The sequence below is a fragment of the Coenobita brevimanus genome, chromosome 46 (assembly GCF_032717465.1).
Source record: "Coenobita brevimanus isolate Jiangsu-jjx chromosome 46, ASM3271746v2, whole genome shotgun sequence".
In the NCBI taxonomy this organism is placed as follows: domain Eukaryota; kingdom Metazoa; phylum Arthropoda; class Malacostraca; order Decapoda; family Coenobitidae; genus Coenobita; species Coenobita brevimanus.
Window position 1 is genome coordinate 7,814,472 of NC_136999.1, and position 25,610 is coordinate 7,840,081.

Genomic DNA, 25,610 nt, shown 5'->3' on the forward strand with positions numbered 1-25,610 from the left:
TAGTGAATGGTTTCCTGGTGTACAGGGAACCATTTGGCTTGTCACTTAGTGTAGAGTCACCCATAGGCATAAGGAAGAGGAAAAATTAAGGATAAAAAGTCAGAAGAGGACGGAAGGAAAGAACGAAGGATGACAGGAAAGTGCAGTCACATGAGAGCATCACTACATCGAGTGAGTGGATGGTGAGCGCCCCCACAAAAAATTTAAAAAATTAAAAAATTCCCCCGACTTAAAAAATTTGGCAAAAAACTAATTTTTGCTATAGAACCATACCAAAATCAGTGAAATCAATGTAAAATATGTTTCTATTGATGAAACTAGGTACAGGAATCAGCACGAGAGGCAATAACCTCACATAAATTACTATAAACTTACAACAAACCTTTCTAGGCATGAGTCAAAGTTATTTGGTAAGGATTAGAAGTGGATCATAGCAGGGTAATTACCACATCATATTCAGGACAGAGGCTAGGGAGGGAGTGAGGTGGAGATGGGGTGGGATGTCTCAGGCGGGGGCGAGACATAACCTCCTTTTCTGGGGAGAGGTGGTGTGAGGGTAATTTTGGTGAGAGTAGACAGACACAGGCTGATCGTGGCAGGGAAATTACTGTGTCATATTCGGGACAATGGATAGGGAGCGAGGATGATGGATCGTGGCAGGGAAATTACTGTGTCATATTCGGGACAATGGATAGGGAGCGAGGATGATGGAGGTGGAGTAGGGGGTCTCAGCCAGGGGTGAAATATACCCCCAGTGTGGGGGAGAGGTGGTGTGGGAGGTTATTTTGGTATGAATAGAGACAATCCGCTCATGGCAGAGAAGTTACTGCTTCATACTCGGGACAATGGATAGGGAGGGAGGAAGGTGGATGTGGGGTGGAGAGTCTCTGGTGGGGATTGGGGGGGGGGGGATGAGACACACCTCCAATGTGGGGGAGGTGGTGTGGGGGTATTATGACAGGAGGAAACACACAAAGCGATCATAGCAGGGAAATTGCTGCGTCATTCGATATAAAGGGGTGGAGGTGGGAGTGGGGATGAGCGGGCATGAGACACCCCCCCATACCACATATATGTAGTATTGGTTGGTAGTTTGAATGGGAGGTGACGGAGCATGCTGTATCCAAGCAGCCAGATGGAGGTGGAGAAGTGGCTGGGGGGGAGGGGGGGCACAGATTTGGTGAGAGAACGGTATCTTCCTTCCCACCACCTCATCTTCTAGTTTTGATTGGGTAGGAACCATTTATGCCATAAAAGGGGCTGACTTAGTGCGCAGCAGTTTTTGACAGACTTCTTACAATTGTCAGTCATAGACTCTTATGTGGCAAACTTGCAAACTGACGATTGTCAGTCATAGACTCTATGAGGCAGACTTGCAAGCTGACAATCGTCATAGTACTTTAGGGGTTAATTTCCAAACTGCCCCTGTATGGTTTCTATCCTTCTATCTGTGCGTTCATCCCTAGCTTCCTTTCTGGTTGTTCTATAGCTGCTGTTGTAAATGGCCACCATTCTTCTAGAGCTATTATTTGTGGTGTTCTTCAGGGCTCTGTCTTATAACCAGCTCTCTTTCTTTCATTCATCAATGGCCTAAGCTGTACATCTAACCCTATTGACTCATATGTTAATGACTCCACCCTTCACCATTCCATCTGCCTCTCGCAGGATTCATCTCGATGATCTCGGAAATTACTTCAGCAGGCAAGGGATGAGGATTTGGCACACCTAATTTCAGACTTGGCTCATATCTCTGATCGAGGTAAAAGTAATCTTGTTTTTAATGCATCTTGCAACCCATCAAAGTCCTCAACAGGAGTATCCTCTGATTTTTATAATATTCAGCTCAATCCAGCATCATCTTTGAACATACGCGGGATTTCATTCTCTCGGGATTTGTCTTGGAGAGATCCTGTTACCGGTCTTGTAAAATCTGCTTCCTAGAGATTAGGTGTGCTAAGCCGACTCCATGCCTTCTTTGCCCCTGCAGAGTTTTTTTACTTTAGACAGGGGTTTTATTTGTCCCAGTGTAGAGTACAACTAATATATGGAGAGGCTACCCACATACAGCTCTCCTCAACAAGTGGAGTCAGAGGCTTTTCATCTCATTAAACCTCCTCTTACTGGCTCCCTTCAACCTCTGAGCTTGCTGTACTGTTGCATCTTTATCTCTTTTCCATCTCTTCTTCAGTAGTCACTGCCCCTCTGAACTTCCTGCTTGTATCCCTCCACCACAACAGAGGGAATGTAGCACCTGTCTAGCAACAAACTGTCATCCCTTTTCTGTCCAGCTCTCTAATGCAAGTGTTAACTGTTACTCCCAGTCCTTCATGAGTGCAACAGACCAACTCTGAAACTGTCTTCCCCTGTCTTTATTTCCTACAGTCTTTGACCTCCAGAGTTTCAAATGCAGTATGTCCTGGCATCTTGAAATGAACATATCTTGAATATGGCTCTCTGTTATCTTGGTTTTATTTTTTCTTGGAGGGAACAAACTTGCAGGCTTCTAGCCATTGGTTCCTTCTTCATTAATTATAAGGGGACGGGGAGGATAGTTGTGCAGCTGACACCAGACAGTTTTATTTAGCTGCAAGTGAGTCACAGGAGATTCATTGTTAATATTGTCACTTTTAACCCTCCCATGGCTGGAACAACATACTTTATTCATGCTTATGGCAGGCAGATTGATTTTGCTGGTAGGGAGTCCTAGGACTGAAAGAGAAAGCTTCACTTCAAAAAAAAACTCTCCCAATGAAAATAAAATAAAGAGTACAGGCAAACCCCAGTTTAAATATGCAATTGGTTAAGTAAAAACCCATCCCTATCAGGGTATTGTATCTCTGGGTAGATTTAACATTAAAGTACTGGGATGTGTTTTTGAGCCTTGGGTTTTCCTCCCAACCAAGTCAAACCCACCCAAATGAGTCCAAAAAAAGTTTAAAACCAATCCAAATGGCCTAACAGCTGTAACAGAAGCTAACCTAAGCCTAAAACCAGTGCCCATCTCGCTTGTTCCCAGTCAAGATCACTGGAGAATGCGATCTCCGACTCATATTCACACTCGGTAGAGAGGAAGAAACAGCATTGTATACAGTACAGTCCCACCATCAGACAGTCTTGGGACAGTTAAGTAAATATCTGTTATGCATAAAGATAATGTATGAATGACACAGAATCGTCCATGGTGCGAATTGTTGTGATGGAGAATCGTTGATGTCTTGACGGGGAATGCAATTGATGATGCAGTTGGGATAGCCTTTTCAGCGGCCCCTGCTGTAGTTAGTGTTCTGGTTGCTGAGCTCCTTTATTATCTTTCTTATTTTCCAGCATTTAATTTAGAAATTCCTTTGTGTTTTCAAAGCGTTCTCCCTTGAACAGCCCAAATGTAAATACTACATGATTATTTATGTCACAGTTTCCATCAATGCAGGAAATATTCACTTTTCAAGGCCTTCATAATTATTAATATTAATTTAAAATTATTATTGTGTATTCCTTAATAGGTTAGATGTTCATTGGTCAGAAGTGAAATATTCTTTGTTGAGTCGCCTAGTTGTCCACACTGTTTTGTACCTCGTCTAAGGGGCGAGAATCTGTACCCCAAAAGACAGTGTTCACTCCACTGGTGACTAAAACACATTAAGTAATCTAAGCCTAAAAACAGTTTATAAATCAGCCTAAACACAAAATTTAAGTCTAAAATGTCAAAATCAGTAAAAAAAAAAAAAAAAAAATCGCAAAACCGGGGGTAGGCCTACAATAGGTGGGGTAGAGTGATATTTCTACCCTCATCACTACAGTATTCCGGGGTATCGCATCTAGGGGTTTCATAAATCGGTGTTTGCCTGTGTAATGAAAAATATATGGCTAGAGTGAAGTGGCTTAGGTGTTCCTTTCAGTGTAGTGTAAATTGGGAGATATTTTTACATTTAGCTCTCATTTTCTATGGTAGTTCTATTTAAATACCCTCAGTTCCATGACCTCACCCCTGCTGCTTCCATGCTGCATTATTCCAACCTGAAGAGATTTCAGTGGGCTTAATTAGCCTCCATTATTCCTTCAGTGCTTGACATGAATCTAGAGTTTAATAACACTGTCTTGAACGACAGGGAAAAAAAGAAAGAAGAAAAAAAAGATTCCATAATTAATTAACTGCTTGACATCATTCTGAAGTTGAATAGAATTGTTTAGTGGTTGCAGGAATAATAATAAAAAAAGTCATTAGATTCTATCTATCTGTAATAGCTAGATGCCATAATTATGTAAGGGGTGGCCATTTATCTCTGAGTTAGTCCACAGGTATACATGGCGAGTGATGAGAAGGGTGGGTGGTGAACTGAATGAAAGGAAGGCAATGATTGATTATGTGTGTGTGGATGAAAGGATGCGAAGATGTGTAAAGGATGCAAGAGTGTATAGAGGTTGGGGGAGTGGACTTTCTGACCACTACTTGGTGGTGGCCAGAATTAGGTTGCAAGTAAGATGGAGGAATAGAAGAAGGGAAAGACGAGAGGAAGGAGTAGTTGCAAGGAGAGTGGAAAGGTTACAAGAGGATGAGAAAAAGGCAGAGTATAAGAGAGAAGTGGAGGAACGATTGGGCAAATATGAATTGGAGCAGATGGGAGACGTGGAAGGTGTGTGTAAGATATTTACAGAAGAAATATGTGCAGCATGTGATGTGGTGTGTGGAAGGAAGAGAAGACGGAGGGGGGTGCAAGGAACAGCGTGGTGGACTGAAGAGGTGAAACAGGCTGTGGCACAAAAGAAGAAAGCATACAATGAATGGATGAGAAATAGGGGCGTGGAAGAAGTTGAGAGGCGGAAGAGAGAGTTATATGTGGAAAGGAAGAGAGAGGTGAAAAGATTAGTAAGAGAGAGTAAGAAGAGAGTGGATGAGGAATTTGGAAGGAATTTGAGTGTAAAGTGGAGGGACTGTAAGAAAATGTTCTGGAGAGAAGTGAAAAGAGTAAGACAGGGTGGAAGTGAAGTTAGCAGGGGAGTGAAAGATAAAAATGGTAGATTACTAGTGGAGAAGGGAGAAAAAGTGAGCAGATGGAGAGAACACTTTAAGGAATTGTTGAACGTGGAGGATGGAAGTAATGCGAGTATAAGTGGCTGGGGAATGGCTGGGAGAAGGAAGGAGGTGAGAAGACAGGAAGAAATCAGTAGGATGGAAGTTGTGGAAGCAATGAAGAAAGTGAAATTGGGGAAAGCCCCAGGAATTGATGGAGTGTGTGGTGAAATGCTGAAGCATGGGGGAGAGATAGTAGTAGAATGGATGTGGAAGATGTGCAGATTGGCCTGGGAGGAAGGTAGAGTCCCGGAGGATTGGAAGTCAGGTATAATTATTCCCTTGTACAAAGGAAAAGGGGAAAAAGAAGTGTGTGGTAATCATAGGGGCATTTGTCTTCTTAGTATAATAGGAAAAGTGTATGGTAGGTTACTTATAGACAGAGTTAGAGAAAGAACAGAGAAATTAGTTGGAGAAGAACAGGGAGGCTTTAGGAAGGGAAGAGGTTGTGTAGATCAGATATTCATTCTTAGATCTTTAGTGGAAAAGTTTCTAGAGAAGGGAAAGAAGTTGTATGCAGCTTTCATGGATTTGGAGAAAGCATATGACAGGGTGGATAGACAAGGATTGTGGAAAGTGTTAAGAATATATGGAGTAGATGGGAAGTTGTTGAATGCTGTGAAGAGTATGTACGATGGTGCGAAGGCTGCAGTGCGTGTGGATGGTGAACTAAGTGAATTTTTCTCTGTGAAAGTTGGTTTGAAACAGGGATGTGTCATGTCTCCATGGTTGTTCAATCTGTACATGGATGGGGTAATAAAAGAGGTACAAGGTAGGGTAGTGGATGTTGGAGTGGCCCTGGTGAGAGAGGAAAGTGTTTGGAAACTCCCTGTACTGTTGTTTGCAGATGATACTGTGTTGTTGAGTGAAGACGAAGGGGAGCTGCAAGGCTTGGTGGATGAGTTTGAGAGTGTGTGTAAGAAACGGAACCTAAAGGTGAATGTAGGGAAGAGTAAAGTGATGGTCTTTGAGAGAGGTGAAGTCAGTGAATGTACAGCGAGGTTGGATGGTGAGGAATTGGAAAATGTGAGTACGTTTAAGTATTTGGGTAGTGTGATGAGTAAGGATGGAGGTTTGGAGGGTGAAGTGCTTGAAAGGGTACAGCAGGGAAGAAAGGTTGCTGGTTCCTTAAAAGCAGTGATAAGAAACAGGGAAGTGAGCATGGAAGTAAAAAAGTTACTACATGACAGTATTGTGATACCAACTCTAACGTACGGAAGTGAAGCTTGGACATTGTTGGAAGGACACAAGTCAAGAGTGAGAGCAGTGGAAATGAGTTATTTAAGAGGAGCCTGTGGAGTCACGTGGAGAGACAGGCTGACGAATGAGGATATAAAGGAGCGTTGTGGTGTGGATGTGGATGTGATAGGAAGCGTTGTGAGGAACACACTGAGGTGGTTTGGCCATGTGGAGAGGATGGAGGGTGAAAGATTGACGAAGAGAGTGTATGTGAGTGAGGTGGAGGGTGGAAGAGGGAGGGGGAGACCGAGGATGAGATGGAGGGATGGGGTGGAGAGGTATATGAGAGAGGGGGGTGTGAGTTGGGAGCAGGGCAGTGAAATGGCGGGGGACAGGGCGACTTGGAGGCGATTTGTTTGTGGCCACCCCAAACGGGATTGAGGCGTCTGGCAATAGATAGATAGATAGATAGTTCTTTTAATGTGAAGGGCAATAACTCTCTGCCAATGTGCATGATGTTGTAGGGAACGTGTGGGTTGGTTATAATGGTTACCACCCAGTGTCAGAAATCATTAGGCTTGTCACTCAGTGTAGAGCCACCTGAAAAGGAAAGATGAGTAATAAAAAGTGACAAGAAAGATAAAATGAATAGGAAGAGAAGAAGGCAGATACAGAAAAAGAAAGATAAAGGTGAAGGAAGAAGTATGCAGCACTACATCAAGTGGGTGGATGATGACCACCACCACCTACCACTAGATTCAAGGGGTTGAAATGTACTAGGAACCTTAGAAAGTAGAAGAAGGGATTAATCACTTCACTCTGATGTCGTAGTGTTTGTAGTCCTGGAGCTCTTAGAGGATTTTATTCAACTTATTAGAGTGTTTTCAAACTGGAGGGGTCAGCTGTATAGCATTTATTCACCCCTTCACTACCCAGATGCTCTCATCGTCTGGTTAAACTCATGCAACAGCAGCGAGGGAAAATAAAAAGTAGTGCCCCTTTCTTGAAGGGGTTAAGATTTCATATAGATAGGTTCTACCATTTAACTTCGTTTACTTTGGCATGTTTTTCTTTGACCTTTTCAATCTGGTGACTAATTTTTTTCTTTGCCATCTCCTGACTTCTGTTATTAATCATAAAAAAGATTTTTAAACTGGAAGAGCTTGATATACCACAGTATTTATTGAATCCATAACTTCTTAGGTCCTTTCCCGAGTCGTATAAACCTGTGTGGATGTAGCAGGAGTGAAATATATAGAATGTCACTGGATTGAAGAGGTTGATACTACTCCTGGTATAAAATTAGTCTGTTGTAGTATATATGGAGAATTGAAATACACACAAGTCAGATCACTGATCATTGGTCACTTGGTTAGGGGGGGGGGGGGGAATTTGTACTGCAAATAGCTTTATAGGTAATGCATTAGTGCCAAAACAAAGCATTTTGGCCCTTGTCATTTTGTTTGTGGCTTTGGAGATTTCATAACATCTTGTCCTTAGCAGTTTATTTTGCAAGTAGCACCTCAGTATCCTCTGACATGTACTGATACAAACTTTTTCATTATTAGAACAATTTATAAAACCTAGAAAAGATTGTTAGGATGTAATGTACAATCTAAATCCCAAAGTAAGAGGTGCATTGAAGCCTCCTGCATCACTTAAAATGCAGTCCCATGTTGGACCAGAAATATTGTACGCTGTATAATATCTTCCCAGTAAATAGACATTAAACTTTTGGACCAGATAATGAAGGTATTTGAGAATCCTAGAAGGTATGATTAGAGAAACTGAAAATTATTGAGATGCGGCTTGGGTTTATGCCAGGCAGAGGAGCCACTAATGCCATATTTGCTGTCTAACAGCTTCTGGAAATACTGTATGTAGGAAAGAAAAGGGATCTGTACTTTGTTTTTGTTGATTTGGAGAAGGCCTTTGACAGAATCCCGAGGGAGGTATTGAAAAGGACAGTGAGAAAGCTTGGGATCGATGAGTGGCTGATCAGGGTGGTTATGGCTATGTATGTGGGTGCATGCACACAAGTGAGAGTGAATGGAGATTTGAGTGATGAGTTTTCCATGAATGTTGGCATGATTCAGGGGTCAGTCTTGAGTCCCTTAGTGTTTGTCATGGGGCTTGAAGCTCTTTCACGTGAATTCAGAAATGAACTCCAATGGAAGATGTATGCTGATGACTTGGTGTTGATTGCAGAGAATAAAAGGGGGGCAGAGGGAATATTTAGGAAATAGAGAGATGGAATGGGGCACAAAGGTTTGAGAGTAAATGTGGATAAAACAGAAGTGATAGTATGTAGGGCTGGTAAGGTACTGTCAGAGCATAGGGAGTGTGGCCATATGTGGTCTGCTACAAGGGTGTAGGAGGTACCTCCATCCTATGCATTGTTTGTGATAAGTGGATGCTTAAGAAATGTAGTGGTACAACAGGTGGACTGCAAGATAATGCTGATTTTTTGTGTGCGGTGTGTTGGGGAGAACATGTAGTGAGTGTCAGGCATGAAAGGATTGATGTTGCTGGGGAGTATCGTGAGTTTGTAGAGCAGTGTTGTTATTTGGGAGACATGCTTTGTACTGGAGGTAGGGCTGGAGCTAGCTCTGTGGCAAGGGTACGGAGTAGTTGGAGGAAGTTAGGGAGCTGTTACCCCTCCTAACATGAGATTGCTCTCCCTCTGTGCTAAAGGATCCTTGTATGCAGCGTGTGTTAGGAGTGTAATGTTGTATGGTAGTGAGATGTGGGCAGCAAAGAAAGGATATTCTTAGGCTTAAACATACAGAAATGACAATGATTAGATGAATGTGTAGTGTCTCCTTGAATGTGAGACTTGGGGGGGGGGGGTCTCTAGATTTACGATTGAAATATTGAGAAAATGGATTGAAGTGGAGTGTATTGTGATGAGGAGGGGTAGATTGAGATGGTTTGGGCATGTTGAGTAGATGGAGGATAACAGTTGGTTGCAGAAGGTGAGAAGTGTTAACATCGGGGATGGGGTTGTGAGAGGCAGACCGAAAAGACCTGAGACATGGTTTAGAGTGTGACCTCTGGAATATGGAACTGAGTAGGGAGGCTGCCAGAGATCGAGCGACGTGGAGAGGTGCCATTATGTGACTAGGCTGATGCATGCAAGCATGTTGGAGCCTTTATAAATGATACGACACAATATGAAATAACTTTTCTGAATGTTGGTATAATTTTTCTGTATGATAGTGCATGTAGTATAATACTATATTTGTATGAACTAGATTTAGTGAATTAACTAAAAATATGGGAGATGACAGTGTGTGTTGACAGGATTCTCAGAGTGAATCTGAAGAGAGTGTGGGAGGAGAGGAACTGGAGAGGAAGTTGCGAGAAAAGGCACTGATGTCCATGAAGCGTCAGGAGCGATCGTCTGCTGCGTCAGAGTCGGAGTAACATCTTATCTGGCTGATGATGGTAACCTCACATTTGGCTGGCACTGCAGACCTTTTATTCATATGTACTGTCACAATACTGTAAAAAGTTTGCTGACACTTCCTTGCTGGGTTTGGTGAGGGAACATGTTATTCTAAAAAATTAATGATAGCGTTGTGAAGGACACAGCAAAACAGAATCAGAAGGAAGGATGCTACTGTGATGTTCAGGAAAGATTGAAAACTATGGCAGGAAGTATGCAGTGCTGGCAGGGAATTGTCAGTGAACTTTTACTCTTGATGGTACCCTGTTGTCATCATAAGCTGAATTCATGGTACTCATTGTTGTCTAGGGGACCCAGCACTTTTCAACATTTAAGGATTTTAAAATTATGGCATACTGTACTGCACAGTGAGAATGTGGCACTTACCCCTCCCCCCCTTTCTCTCTCTCTCTCTCTCTCTGTCTCTCATCTAATGAAATTTTTCTCAGCATTTAGTTCAGGATAATTGTTATGATGTTAATAGATACCAGGTATAGTTTAATGCTGCAGCTAATTTGGTAATATTTTGAAATTATTCTTAAGCTAAAACTCGTGTTGATAGCTATGCAGTGGTGTAATAAATACTAGCGAAAGGCATACTGGTAGCTGACATGTCCATTTATGGCTCTTTATTATTCTATGTATAGGTTAAATAAGCACTGAGTAGAAGATATAATGCTGCATTCATTGTAGAAGTTTTGGAAATTAGTGACAAGTTATTTATGTGTTACACTACATCAGCTGCATACTCAAGCATCATTGCAGATAGTAAAGAGCTACAGTACTTGTACATCATAGGTGATACCAGTGCCAAAGTAAAGCCATGTTGGGATCCTTCTTCATATTACTTTTACATGTTTCAAAACAGTCATTCGGGAAAACTGCTCGAGAACTTGGATCATCTTCCAGAGTTCTATAGTGCACCGTAATGCATATTGGCCATGGGTATATTAGATTACAATACAGTACTTGTATGTTGTCAGAAAGTGGTAAAGATAAAACATCCATGAGAGCATTGTGTTCTCATTGCAAATATGTCAGAGAAAACAAATTATTCTGAAGTGCAGAGAAAAGCTAAGTGTGTGATATAAAATTAGGATAGAAATAATTGTAATGTTAAGTCTATTACAATTTTATTAAAATACACAGTTTTGTATTATTTTCCTCACACAGAGCATCACATGTATATTGCACATACTGATGGTAGGTAGTGGAGACATCATCCAGTCACTTGTAGTGGTACCCACTTCTTTATCCACCTATATCATTCTTTTACTTTGTTTGCCCTTCATCCTTCGTTTCACCCATCCTTCCTCTCACTTTTTTATTACTTTTCTTTCCATTTCAGGAGGCTCTGCACTGAACGACAAACCTAATGATTTCTTGTAACCTAGGAAAGTATTGTATAAGCAGTGCAGGGTGGTAACAGGGTTTTCATGGCACCGCATCCCTTTCCTCCCTGTTAACTGGGGGGAGAGTCATAAGTCAGCATTCATCTGGGAACCAGACCTCCACACACACACACCAGCACCTTACTGTAACAGTACATTCTCCACCACTAGGGAACATTGGCTTACTGCATGGGACTGCCTTGCAGGAACAGTTGCTTCTTGTGTCCTTTAAAAGTTTCATGCTAGCAGAAAGGAGGGGAAAAAAATGTAAGGGACTCAAATCCAAGTATTATTACATATGTATGGGGTAGCTTGCCAGGTAGGTTCCTTGTGTATGGAAGCATATTTGTAGGGCAACAGATAGAAAGGGAGGTATGAAAATATAGCTGTTTAAAGCCCAACGAACTTAGTAAGACTACATCAGTCTGTACATTGGGGGAGTTTGGAGTTTGACCAGTTGAACAGATAATATTCTTTGTAAATGTAATTCTTACCAAAGAGTGAATTAGGATTCAGAAACAAGAGAGTAGAAAGCACAAAGCTAGTACTGTTAAACGGCATCGCCAGTGGAGTGAGCCATATAATCATTCTCCCATGATCTAAGCCTTCAAAATCTTAATTAAACCATTGCACTATTTGTCTAATGATTGATTCATAGATCAGTAATTGTACACCAATGAGGTGGAGATAATTAACTACCAAGGAAATAAAGGAGTGCAGCTCTTGTATTGCATCTCTGCCTGTCCTTCAGTTGTTCATATCTGTCTCTTTGCTAGTAATATATCTTGGCTTCAGTGACTGCCTTGTGGCCTGCCATGCCTCGTACATTCTTTAACCCACGTGTACGCTTTTCGGGTCTTATCCATTCAGTATCCATTTTCTTTTCGGCTAATACCTATATCATGTACCCATATATCTGTAGACTTCTTTATTCAGTATCTTTTGTAAATTGTTTTATACGCTTTTCGGGTCTTATCCATTCAGTATCCATTTTCTTTTCGGCTAATACCTATATCATGTACCCATATATCAGTAGACTTCTTTATTCAGTATCTTTTGTAAATTGTTTTATGTTTCATATCCTGTTTTACTTGTGCAGCTTAGACATTCCTATGAATTTCCATTTCTACTGATCTCATTCGGCATCTTTCACACTATTATTAGAGGATCACGTGTTGATATGGACACAGCACACTTTTATGTAATTGTTTTACAGCCTTCAAGCTCAGACCTCAGTTTCATATTAGCATTTTCATAGCACAGGACCCCTTTCTTCCTCAAGACACATGACACATATATCTCTCAAACTCTTCTACCAGTTTAAGTCTTCATTCGTCAGTGGATTACCCTTGGAGTCACCACTCAACTCATACCTGCACCACCTTCAAACCACACTGCTAACAGACATTTTCAAAAATGAACTAGACTGCAAAGATCTCATTAGCTCTAGGTCAGATTTGAATTAAGTATCTCTGAGATGATTAGGTAGAAGACACAGAATCATCACTTTTAAACAGGAAACATTTAGCCAAAAGTACAGTCACTTGATCTTTTTTCTGAGTGACTGTGCATAGTCAGAATCCAAGCTGAAACTCTCACGTTGTTAGATCTTGCTACCCATCTCAATCATCTTTTTCCTAATTAGCTGAGTTTGGCACTTAGTTTATCTTCCAGTCCATAGAAAGCATTAGCTGTATCACAGCCCACCTTAGTATGGGGATTCATTATGAGTAAGCATGGTGTCTTTATATGTATGTATATTGATCAAGATACAGTGCTGCTTTACTCTTCTTTCCAGCTTCTGGTACTTCATGTAAGGAGTACTGAAGGATGATTAATGGGTTCCTATGTCAGGTCAGGGCCCAGTAAATTAGTCAAGCTGTTACAGTTGTGAGTAATGTGAGGTGTGAATAAAGAATGTAAAGGAATAATACAGGTAACAGTAAAGGTTTCAAGGGAGCAAGGTATGATATGATGGTTTTGTGGGAATAGTTTAATATTTGTAATATAAATTTTCATAAATTTGAAAGATTTGTCAGACAAGAAAAACATCTTGAAATCTTGAAAGACATATAATTAAAGCATTATCTCACTGATTCCTTTCAGTCTTTCTTTCTTTGTTTCCATGTTGCATCTTAATCTCTCCTCAGCTTCTACCATTACACTCATACTTCTGAACTCTCTGCTTGCATTCTCCTGTTACAGAAGGAACGCAGTATGTCTGATGAATGAGCTAGTACTCTCAGTCCTCCTTGAATGTAGTGGGTCAGGTCTGAAACTGTATTTCCCAACTTCCTATAATCTCTAGCTTTATAAATGCTGTTGTCTGGGCATGTCAGAATTAACTAATGAATTTGGCTTTCTTTTTGTTCAGAAACAAGTTTTGTAGGCTGTAGACTTTATTTTCTGTACAGTATTTTTATATTTTATTTATAAAAAGAGGTCTAGATGATGCAATGTAAAACAGATTTTTGATGTAAATATTTGGGATAGGTCTGAAATTGTAATGTGGACATAAAAAGCCTAACTTATAAAGTGATAGCCATGATTATGACAGCTTCATTGCCATCAAGAGTGATTAGTTTAATGATTAGGAGAGGCCTGGTATGTGCATGTGCTAAGAAGCAATGACAAGAGCACCACCCATTATTACTGGTAATCAGTGCCCATTATTACTGGTACCGTAATCATTACCGGCAGCTTTTAAGAAAGGTCTAGTAGTTTACTATGGACATACCTAGAAGTAAACAGTGCGAAACGTGACCATGATCCCTATAGCCACAGTATTGAGACATGAAAAAACAAAGCTGTCCTGTATTCCCACTCAACTTTCCATGAGATGTCTCCTTAGCTGAATAAAATTATCAGGCCTTCAGATATTTAAGCTGTATAATGAGCAGGAATGAAGTTTGTTAAAGGATAAAGTGCAAGGCAGAGTGCAGCAGAGAAGGAATGTTGAAGGTACAGTAGTGTACAATGAGAGCATTAACAACAGATGTGCTCCCCCCCCCCCCACTTGGCCCAGTTCTTCATCCTATTGCAGCTTATTTCGAGTAGGTTAGTGGCAGAAAATAAACAGTGCTGCTGTCTGACATCCGTTCTTTAGCACCTCATTACTTGCATCATATTCTTGTGTTAATCTTTTCCTACGACTATGCATTCATGATGGAGAGATGGTAGTTTTAGGGTAAGTTAGAAAAACAAGAGTTTAGGGAGGGGAGCATGGTAGTAGGGAACTTACTGAACAACAGTATTATGATTGCTCTTTGTTGTATGAAAATGAAGCATGGGCTATGCTTGGACGTAAGTCAAGAGTAAGAGGAGCATGTAAAATTGAGAGGCTGATATATAGGAAAGTTGGTATGTTGTTGTGTTGAGGTGGAGGTCTTGGGAAGTATGAGAAATACCCTGAGATAGTTTGGTCATGTGGAGAGAATGGAGACATTAGCAGTGTATAAGTGTGAGGGAGGGAGAGACTGGGGATGTGGAGAGGTATTATAAGAATAAGTTGGTGTGAATTAGGAGACTGAGGATGTTCGTGTGAATTGGGAGACTGGGGATGGTCGTGTGAGTTAGGAGACCAGGGATGTTCGTGTGAATTAGGAGACGGAATGTGGAGGGATGGTTGGAGAGGTACAGTATATGAGTATGAATGAGGGTGGTGGGAGTTGAGAGAGCGCAACCTAGTGACAGAGGACTGTGAAACTGGTGATTTGTTTCAGACCACCTCATTGGGGATTAAGGTGTCTAGCTATAAACATGGACATTGGTGATAAAATACGTTCTCAGGGTGAAGGGATTAACGAAATGTACGAACCACAAAGAATATAATGAGAATAATGAGTGTTATCAAAACAGTTACGACGCAAAACTGAGTGGCAAGAGAGGCTGCCTTTCCTTTACTCCTTCCAGACTTCGCAGCTTGCCTGTCTCCGGTGTTGATGTGCCCACCCCAAGTGTCATTGAAGTGACTGTGCATGTTGTGATCAATGTCGATGTGATGTGATGTTCCTCCTCCTCCTCCCCCTCCGAAGTCGCATCCTCCTCCTCCCCCCCCAAAGTCGCATCCACCATCTGCCATGACTATCTCTGGAAACAACAATATACATGTTATACAAATAGCTTAAAAGCAATGATAGGCATTTCTTATCCCAAGTACTACTGTATAGCAGTAATACTGTACTAAAGTTACCACCATTCCACTGAACCCACTCTTGGTCATGTCTTATAAACCTGCTACTGACAGACTGCTTTAGTCAGGTGAGTGGGTAAGAGGGTCTAAAGCCTTGTTTACACTAGGGATCATGCAACACGTTCTGTTACGCATCACAGTGACCAACCAGTGTTGCTGAGGCCAGTGATGTCCACATTAGTACAATGGGCATTGCTTGCCCAGTTACCGTTGTGCTGCAGAAGGAGGGGGATGGATAACAACACCTCAGCAGTTGAAGAGCCTGCGATGTGGAGTATTGTGGCACTATGTTGTGCCAAAAAGTAAAAAAATAGGAAAAAGAACATGTGGTGCAAGCAGCGGCTGCCTTGACGTAAGTTCTGAGGGAATCCAGACAGCTACTGTGGCCATCGTGGTGTGCGCCGTAACCATGAAATACCCCTCAGTCAGATTTTGCCAGAGGCGAGCAGCACAGACCTTCCGTGGCATGAAAACCTGAGCAAGGCATAGTGACGTGCAACCACTGAGAGCCTTTCTCATGGGTAGCGCCACATAGTTTGTGTACCTGCTGCCAGGGGCCCAGAGCGGTGCTGATGATGTTTATGCACTACACCCAACGCCCGCGAATTCAGAAATACAGTGCCATGGCCTGCTGTTCAGCTTATAAGCAACGGTAAGCTAACTAAAGTGTTGCAATTGCATTACCGTGGTGGAGGCGACGAGTGTGGGTGTTTCAATGTGGTGGCCAAAGTCAAAACGCTTGCTGCGGAGATAGCCTCTCCATACCATAGAGCTCAGTGCGTGCAACAGAGAGCACACCATGACCCCTAGTGTGGATGGGACTTAAGGATGAGCATACTGTTACCATTAATTCACCCATGGTCAGGCAACTCAAACATGTTATTTTGTTCCAGCTAATGTCTGACAATAATATCCATCAGAGTAAGTTTAGGAGCTGAAATACTGGCCGTGGTAACTCAGGTCGCCACCACACCCCCAGGAGGAGACTACGGAGGAGTAGATGGTGTGTGCGACATGTCCGGTCAATACGGACATGTCCCCCTGGGCTGCACGCCCCTATTCCCCAGAGTGTACTCAACGAGACCATCCCAGTCTGAGTGCACTACCTTTCGGGCGAGCTAGCCCTCGCCAGGATCGGGGTGGAGCTGAACCATCAGCTCCAAGCAGAACCCCAGCGACAGCCAGAAGCCGCACAAAACAAGAGACGGCCTGTAGAGGCTCCGACAAAAAGGCCACGGCCTGTAGCCTGGCCCTTGTGACGGCTGGTGGCCGCACACCAAAAAGACCACGGCCTGTAGCTGGGCCCCAGAAGAGGAAACGGCCTGTAGCCACTCCATCAGGTGCTGCTTACACTCTCGGCAGAACCTGTGACGGCCTGAAGCCGCATGAGGGGAGAGAAAGGTATGCCTCCTCTCCTTCTGCAGTTGCCTCGGAGGGCACGACACCAGCGACAGCCTGTAGCTGCACCAGTAGGCAGGAGACGGCCTGTAGCCACTCCTCATCTACATGTCGCCCTCCATACGGGACTTCTGCGATGGCCTGCAGCCGTGCCGGCAGGCAAGCGACAGCCAATAGCCACGCTTCTTCTGTGTTCCCATCAGGGAGTCGGGCCCCAGTGACGGCCGGAAGCCACACCGACAGTGAAGGGACGGCCTGCAGCCGCCCTCCGTCTGTTGCCAAAAGGAACTCAGTTACGGCTAGTAGCCGCGCCGGGGAGGGACACCAAAGTTCCTCACCCCCTGTGACTCTGCAGCGTAAGGGCTACCTGCAATCAGCCCTGCCTACCAGTGGGAGTGCAGGTTGCTCCTCTTTCCTCCCAGACCGAGGCAACCTCCAGGAGGAGGACTTTTGCCCTGAGGATTGGTGGAGAGGCCCGGTGTTATCCCCGTGGCTATTCTCCATCCAGTCAGCCCCCAAGGAGGACCCCCACCTGACGGACTCTGGACAGGAGTGACGCCACAGTCCCACCCTGACGGCAACGCCGTGGGAAGGAGACCATAGCCAACGGACCTTTGAGGGCGTCCCCAGGACCCCAGGGCGAGACCTCTCCCCTCCCTGACGAAGGCGACGCCTTTCCTCCACCAGGCACCTGAGGGAGTGCCTTCAGAACCTGTTTGGCCCCAGCCCAGAAGGCCAGATCCCAGTTTCCAGCCCCGACAGTGAGGGGCTCTTCAGCACGCCCAGCCCAAGCCCTCGACGAGAGACGATGCCCCTGCGAGTAGTCCCGTGGCCGCGGGACGAAGGGACTCCTCAAGGGACTCCACTTACCCCAGGCTGACGACTGTTAGTCCCAAGGCCTTCCCCCTTCCCCTTTGCCCGATCAGTGACATTATATATAACAGTGACTGTGATACATGGCTCCCACAGACTGTGAGTGAGAGGCAAAGACTGTGCAGTGCAAGTGAATAGTGAAATCCAGTAAAGTGAGGAAAGATACACGAGACAGTGCATATCCATTCTGTGCAAGACGAGAGGTCAGTGTCATTATCATAACTCTGTGACTGCACATCCACCCTGTGTAAACCAAGAAATAGAATCCAGTGACAATATATATATATATATATATATATATATATATATATATATATATATATATATATATATATATATATATATATATATAAAACTACTGTGAATCAGGAAATAGAGTCAGTGTCAGAATAAAGATTCTTGAACTACCTCGTGCACAGTAAAACCTGTATTTTGCCTTCTCACTGGGAACGAGCCTCCCGTGCAAGGACTGTGTAAGTTGTGTATTACCTCCTTACCCAGACTAAAACCTCTGTCTGTCTAGTATCCTGTGTGATACTCGAAACCCATCTGCCAGCCTATGTATTAACTTTGTTTAGCATAATGTGTGAAATGTTTTCCTGTTCCATAGCAGAGAAAATGTCAATATACGTGTAAGGTTGTTGCCCTGTGTTTTTATGCCCTGTTCGTCTCATACTGTGTCTAAGCTCCGGTCTAGAAAGGGAACCCAGTTGCACCCTTGGCATTCTTAGGCCCGGAAGCCGACCTAGAAACGCTTAGCATAACAGGAGCCTTCATTAGTCTCCTCAGAAGACGGGATTTTTTAAGCTTAATAAAATAGTCCAACGAGGGAGAGAAGGCTTTCTTTGGCTGAAGGGGGTTAAGCTGGGTAGGTTTAGATGTGTGGATTATGGGGGTGTGAATAAAGAACAAAAGAGAACCGAGGTAGTGAATTTTGTGAAGAAAGGATAACCTATTGTGTGACGTGCTATGCGAAGTAAAGTGATGAATGAGGTGTGATATCTAGTCACGGGGTTCGATCTGTGCCGGACTTGTGGCATTAGAACATGTGTTGACTCCACCCTGTTCGTATCACCTATCGAAAACAAGTGAGGCACTAACCAATAACAAGAGGGGATGGGATCGGTCCGCCATGAGTATTAACCATGATGTGTCATCTGAAAGAGTTGAAATCCTTATCGGAGTTTTCAAACCAAAAGAAAAAGTCGCCAAGGTAAGAACAATTTTAAAGGTTTTCAGACAATTGCAACACATTATCATTCTTTTGCCGTAAACTAATTTTTTTTTTTTATATAGTATAAAGGTTACAAAACAAAATATTTACAGAAATTACATCGAAATACGAACGTTTGTTGACGTTCTCAGACTAGTTGACGATGGGCAGTGTTTGAGGCGGCTGTTCACATTATACTGTAGCTCCACATACGTGAGGTATGTTTCATTGAAATATTATCGTAAAGCATGGCGCTTATAACAATATCAAGGTGCTTTTTCCAGCGCATGGGCCCAGGGGAGTTGCCCGAGGGGCACCTCCACCCTAAAAGTTGAATGGGAAGGCCGTTAGCCTACTTTGTCATATATGTATATTTTCATTTACACATTCGCTGTTGATGATTGTTTCATAGGTTGTCCCATTTACACTTGACATTCGACACATTTTTAATCGAGGTACTATTGCAATACTTTCCAAACAGCCGTATCTGAAGAATAATGGCAACCAGAATTCATCCTCCCCCGTGACAAATTCCTGGCAGCGCACCTGTTCCAGTGTCCAGTAAATTAACTTTTGATTGTGGTAAAAGTTTAATGCATAACCGTAATGTTATAAGACGCGGTTAATTATTCGTCGTAATAAAGAAACTCATGTTTGTGAATGGTGGTCCCTGTAACATGATTTGTCTGAAAAGTCACTCGGCACAAAATTATATATATATATATATATATATATATATATATATATATATGTGTGTGTGTGTGTGTGTGTGTGTGTGTGTCGGTAAAATTTTACCACACGGGCGCGGCGATTGCACCTCCCCCATCTTACAATCTCACGATCTACAGGAATGAAATTTGAGTACAGTATGAAGCACAAGATAGCTATCTGGCTATTTTAGACTACAAAAAGTGTATGGAAAACACAAAATATACAGAATTTGGGATATTTCAGGAAGTTGCCAGTTGGCCCGTGGCAGGGATTTATGCATTGAATGCCATGCCGATCTCGTTGATGGGACGCGTATAGCATCAAACATTCAAAGGTAAAGCTAACGATCCAGTCTAACCTAACTTAATCTAATCTAGCTTAACCCTTCGTTAGTCCTGTGGGGTATTCAAACGTGGTTAGTCCGGTGGGGTGTTACAACACCCCAATACAAAAATACAGTACATGTAGTGTTACTAAAATGTAAAATATATTCATACTGCCGCTTCCTCATATCTCTGCAATCAGTAATGAAAAGATTGAATGCCTTGTAGGTGGTGTTTATTAATTTATAATAATAAAATGCAATAAATTATAATATGAGTAAAAATATGACAAATGGACTCGTATCTCATTTGTCAGGTAAACACGCACAGGAAAATACATTGTGTGATTTTTAAAATCAGAAATGATAAACTATGCAAAAATAAGAAAAGAAAAAAACAGTATCACAATATGATCTAAATGGTTCATTTGATGGGGTGACTGGACACCCCGGGGGGGGGGGGAGGAAGTATCCCTCTCACTGCAGCAGAGGCAGGACTAAACCAATCCACATGCTCCCTCTCAGTGAATCAGGAGAGTACTGGAACGGAGAGAAATATTCGAATTACTGGCTAGGAATTATGAGCTTTTAAAAAATATTGGGGTGCCGAAACACCCCACCTGACTAACGAAGGGTTAACCTAACTGGGGGCTTCACCTTCAGACCCCTCATTTAAACACCTAGAATTGCCACTTAACCTAACCTACAGTAGAAAGCTCCGTAATCTAATCCATCGTAACCTGACGTATCCTAACCCCACCTATCCTGACCTAACATAGCTTAGTTAACTGAAATCATCCAAACTTAACATATCGGTAAAGAATGTGAAATTACGCCAGAAGTAAGACGTGCATTAGGAGAGTTTGGCTGGGTTTTGCTGGATTTTTTTTTTTCTTTTTTACCCACGTCCGTTGGCTATTTCAGTTTGCTCTATTATATTATACCCCCAAACTAGGGAGGGTCTTCTGCTATGGCGTTTCCGTCGCAAATGCATCTTTATGGAGGTTTCAGTACCGTCCTGTAATTTCTCCGATCATGACCCGCTGTACTTGTAGTTTCCACCCTAGCTGGCTGAAGAGGCCGAAACTATACATTCTCTCTATAGGTAAGCTGCTTTTAATTATTCTTCTTTTTTACTTTTAATTGACGATTTTTAACGTATTTTGATCGATTTTGAGGCAATATTGTCGCAAATGACTCTTACTCCAAGAGGGGTATGAAGTTAAGTATGGAATAAAGTCAACGAAATATATAGATTGTAAAATGCCCGCCGTGCCCGCCGCCGGACCTCCTACCTCACCACTCCCCACCCCACCACCGGGCCGCCACCGCACCACCACCCCAGGAGGACACAACGGTGGGATTAGTGACCTCAGTCAAGAGGGTCATCAGGACATTACGGTCCTAGGTCCTTATTCCCCGCAATTGCCCCAACCCCAGGTCATCAGGGGAAGTAAACTACATTGCGGGCGGAGCAGTGATCGACAGAAGAGGGGTGGGACTGAAGCAGAATCAGTCCCAGGTAGCACCGTATTGATGGCTTTGTTACACCCTCTAGGGCAGGAGGCCCAAGGGCAAGAGGCCCAAGGCTACGGCCTGATACAGAGTGTGAAGGGGAAAGTGACCCCAGGCTCCGGCCTTAACACACCAAAAGGAGAGAGTTGCCCCAGCGCATCTCTCTCTTGCTGTTCTCCCCTTCAGGAGCAACATCCCGTCGTTGGCCCTAAGCCGTGGCGCGAGGGTGACCCCGTTTGCCCGGCAGATGTTCCTGCTAGGCCCAAGGCTACGGCCTGATACAGAGTGTGAAGGGGAAAGTGACCCCAGGCTCCGGCCTTAACACACCAAAAGGAGAGAGTTGCCCCAGCGCATCTCTCTCTTGCTGTTCTCCCCTTCAGGAGCAACATCCCGTCGTTGGCCCTAAGCCGTGGCGCGAGGGTGACCCCGTTTGCCCGGCAGATGTTCCTGCTAGGGTAGATCAGCTACCGGCTGCGGCCAGAGTACGGATCAGGGTAAAGAGCCCCTGCTACCGTACGTGTAGCACTTCCCAATTACGGAAGCAACACCCCGTCGTCGGCACTAAGCCATGGCGTGAGGGCGACCCCGTTCGCCCGGCAGTTGTTCTCCGTACAGGTAGACACTCGGCTCCAGCCGGGGCACGTACCAGGGTAGAGAAGCCCCTGAAGGTAGACTCAATCCGTACTGGAGGGAGTGTGGCTTCTGTGCCCCTTACTCCGACTTGTCTCGTACTACGGGAACTACACCCCGCCGGCAGCCCTCAGCCGCGGCACAAGGACGGCCCCATACGTCCGACAGGTGTCCCCCGTACGCCGGGCAAGTACACGGCTACAGCCAGAGTGTGTGGCAGGGGAAGGCGACCCCAGGCTCTGGCCTCCAGACACACTCGAGAGGACATGGGCAACGTGAGTCCTCCTCTCACCTCTTTCCCTTCGGGGAGCTCTTCGTCACCACCCAGGAATATAGCCCCGGAGGAGACGCTAGAGTGGTGGCAAGGCCCGATATCAGGCTTACCGCCTACACCCGGGAGTTCCTTGTTCCTGTCAGAGCCCTGTAGGAGACGCTGCCGCAGCCCAGTCCTGACGGCGCCTCTCCCCCCTTGGTGCCCGCAGCTCCAGGACGCCCCGGCCAGACTCTCCAACCCTCGACGAAGGCGACTCGGGCTCCCTCACCCCCCAGAGTCGGAAAAGGCAGGCCCGACTACTCCGGCTGTTTGGCCCCAGTCCCGAGGGCCACCTATCAGGTCGAGGCCCCCAGACCAAAGGGCCTCCCTGCACCCCACCGGCGCGGCCCCAGTACAATGGCCGCCTCCCAGGTCGAGGCCCCCAGATGGGAGAGCCTCCCTGCACCATACCTCCAAGTGAAAGATAGAGTGACTATTACCCAGGAAACAGGGAAAACAGTGATAGTGACTCCGTAAGAAACCGTAGTCAATAGTGGCCCATCAGAACTCAGTGCTAACAGGGCAGAAAGTGAACTTTGTGAATTATCCTAGTCCCTCCCCATATAAGAGAGTCAGAGAGTTTTCTGTGAACATCTGAGGTAAGGGCGCAGGCTAGTCAAAAGCTAAGTGTACGTGTCTCCGTGACAAGGTGACAGAGTCGAGTGTCGCTGTCCGCACCCTACCTCTTTTATAGTAATATTCCCAAACTAGACACCCAACCTTGTTTATTCCTCATGTGATCAATCCTATTTATATCCTGCCTCCAAGTGACGTGTAAACCATTTTATAGATAATTCACGATCTCCCTGTGTGAACATTGTAGTGTATATGACTGCTTTGTGGAGCCAAGTGTTAACTCTGTATCTCTGTGTCCCTGAATCTTAAATATCATTCTATGTGTATTGTTACGAGTAGGATTAAGATAATAGATGTGTTAAGGTATACTGCCTGGTTTTTATGTCCTGTTCCTTTGTTAGTGCTTTGCTTCCGGTCTAGAAAGAGGACCCCGCTTCAGTAGCTAGTGTTCTTACGACGAGAAGTCGCCTTAAAAACACAGCATTACAGATTGAAATGCGTCTCCTAAAGTCAGATACAGAATAAAATCCATATCGATCGAAATAATCGAGAAACCTACCAGAATCGAATCTAATGTACCTGCACGAACTAACAACACCACATGCCGCATGCACCAATACATTCACGCGATCAGGCCGCCTGGTCATGCGCCCTGAATTCTTACAGCAGTACATTACAGTGTGAAGTTATAATAATGTTAGTGGATATATCTCCTGTGTCTTAAAATATGCCTTATATAGACATAAGCTCTGTATATCTATATATACCTGTAATGCTAGGTGTTTTAGGGTCGGCTTACCGTCCCTAGAACACATAGTGAGTAGCTGGGTTCTCTTTCTAGACTGGAGCTTAGACAGATAAGAGAGAGGCAGGACACAAAAACTCAAGGCAACACCTTACATGTGTATTACTAAATCTTACAGGAACGAATGGATGTCAGAAATACAAACAAGCTGGACAATTATAATTCTTGGGCTGCAGATATGGAATAATAGTATCATGCAGGATACTGTATAGGACCAGTTTGGTTAAGGGGAACAACACTTGAGCTAGACACTTAGATGGGTGGGGGAGTTTAGATTTCCTAGGCCGATGGTGGTGGTTGTCTCGATTTCCCAGGGTAGTGTTAGTAATTTACACTGAGCCTAAGTGTGACCTTATCGAGACATGCCGTCACTGTTGGATAGAGTGTTCACTGTACCTTGGCCTGTAATTCACTTTTACATTACTATGTTCCCTGGTGGAGCTGGCGGTACTGATACTTCGACTTAGGGACCTCTGTATGATCTTCACTGTCTTAAGGCGGCACTGTACACTATGGTAGGCCCGTCCTTCACTGTCTGACTATTGCACTATCTTTTCCACCGCTTTCTTTTATGCTCTAACCACCGGCCCACTTTACTCTGTCACTCGTACACTGTTTGTATGCTGCGTGTGTTCACTTTCACTCACTCTCAGGTCGGACGTGCCATAATCAGGCGCAGGGGCGGCGGTGGAGTCTCAGTCTTCCTGCTGACGGGGCTGGGATCCGCCAGGGGCAGCTAGGTCCCAGGGGTGGGATACAGCGCGTAGGGGCGTCCTCTCTCATCCGGGGCTGCTGGGGGCGTAGGGGCCCGAGGCTTCTGGGCTCAGGGTGGGAGTCTGGCCCTCTGGGCTGGGGCCAAACAGTCGCCTGAATTACTGAGTCAGGCACCTGACAGAGGATGAGGATCTGGGAGGTCCCGCCCAGGAGTCTGAGGGGCGGTCGGGAGGATGCAGTCCCTGCAGGTCGGGGACGCTGTCAGGAGTGAGCTGCGGCGTCGGCCAGCATCGGGGGCCGTCAGGGGCTTCTCCACTGGTTGCAGGGAGAAGAGCCTGGTGGTGGTCGCGGGGCCTCTCCAATACTCCTCCAGGTTGGGGGCTTCCTCTAAGTTGTGGGTACTGTAGGTGGACTGGGCTCAGCACCTGACGAAGGAGCGGCTTCAGCCCGTCTCTGGCGGTAGGGCCCGGCTACTGGCCGTGGCTGTCTTGGGACACCTTCGGAGTGGCTACCGGCCGCCTCCTGCAGGAGGGTGGAGCGGCTACAGGCAGACTCTCCAGGGGCACCTTCAGAACGGCTTCTGGCCGTCTCCTGACGAAAGCGGGAGTGGCTTCCAACAACCCCCTGATTGACCTCCAGAGCGGCTTCAGGCCATCTCCTGTAGGAGGGTGAGCGGCTACCGGCCGTCTCTCCAGGGGCACCTTCAGAGCAGCTTCCAGCCATCTCCTGATGAAGGCAGGAGCGGCTGCCGGCCGTCTCCTGATTGGCCTCTGGAGCGGCTTCAGGCCATCTCCTGTAGGAGGGTGAGCGGCTGCAGGCCGTCTCTTCAAGGGGCACATTCTGAACAGCTTCAGCCCGTCTCCTGACGAAGGCGGGAGCGGCTTCAGGCCGTCTCCTCTTTTCCTCCAGATTGGCTTCAGGCCGTCTCCTGTAGGAGGGCGAGCGGCTGCAGGCCATCTCTACGAGAGGCACCTTCCGAGCGGCTTCAGGCCGTCTACTGACAAAGGCGGTAGCGGCTTCAGGCCATCTCCTAGTTTCCTCCAGAGCGGCTTCAGGCCGTCTCCTGTAGGAGGGTGAGTGGCTATCGGCCGTCTCAGGGGTGCTGTTAGGAACTGGAGAAACAGTTCCACCCCGGTCTGAACTGTGGGCAGCTCGCCCGGCAGCTCGTCTTGTATTCCTGCTATGGTGGCGGCGGGCGAGTTCCGTGTCATAGGAGCGTGCGACCCGGGTGGACTTAAGCCGTTTCCACCCGGAGCTCATTC

General features: G+C 45.0%; 1 protein-coding gene across 5 annotated transcripts in view; it reads left to right on the forward strand.

Moving 5' to 3' along the window:
* Positions 1–15,093, forward strand: part of Srrm1 (Serine-arginine repetitive matrix 1) — a 179,404-nt gene extending 164,311 nt beyond the window's left edge. For 2 of the 5 annotated variants that reach the window (XM_080271560.1, XM_080271563.1), the window contains one exon: positions 9,551–11,543. In XM_080271560.1, the coding sequence (XP_080127686.1) occupies positions 9,551–9,673 (123 nt within the window). In that variant the 3' untranslated portion in view covers positions 9,674–11,543. Of the gene's footprint in view, positions 1–9,537; positions 11,544–14,998 lie in introns of those variants that run through there. The other 3 variants (XR_013897175.1, XM_080271561.1, XM_080271562.1) reach the window with 3 other exon arrangements.
* The last annotated feature ends 10,517 nt before the right edge of the window (positions 15,094–25,610 follow it).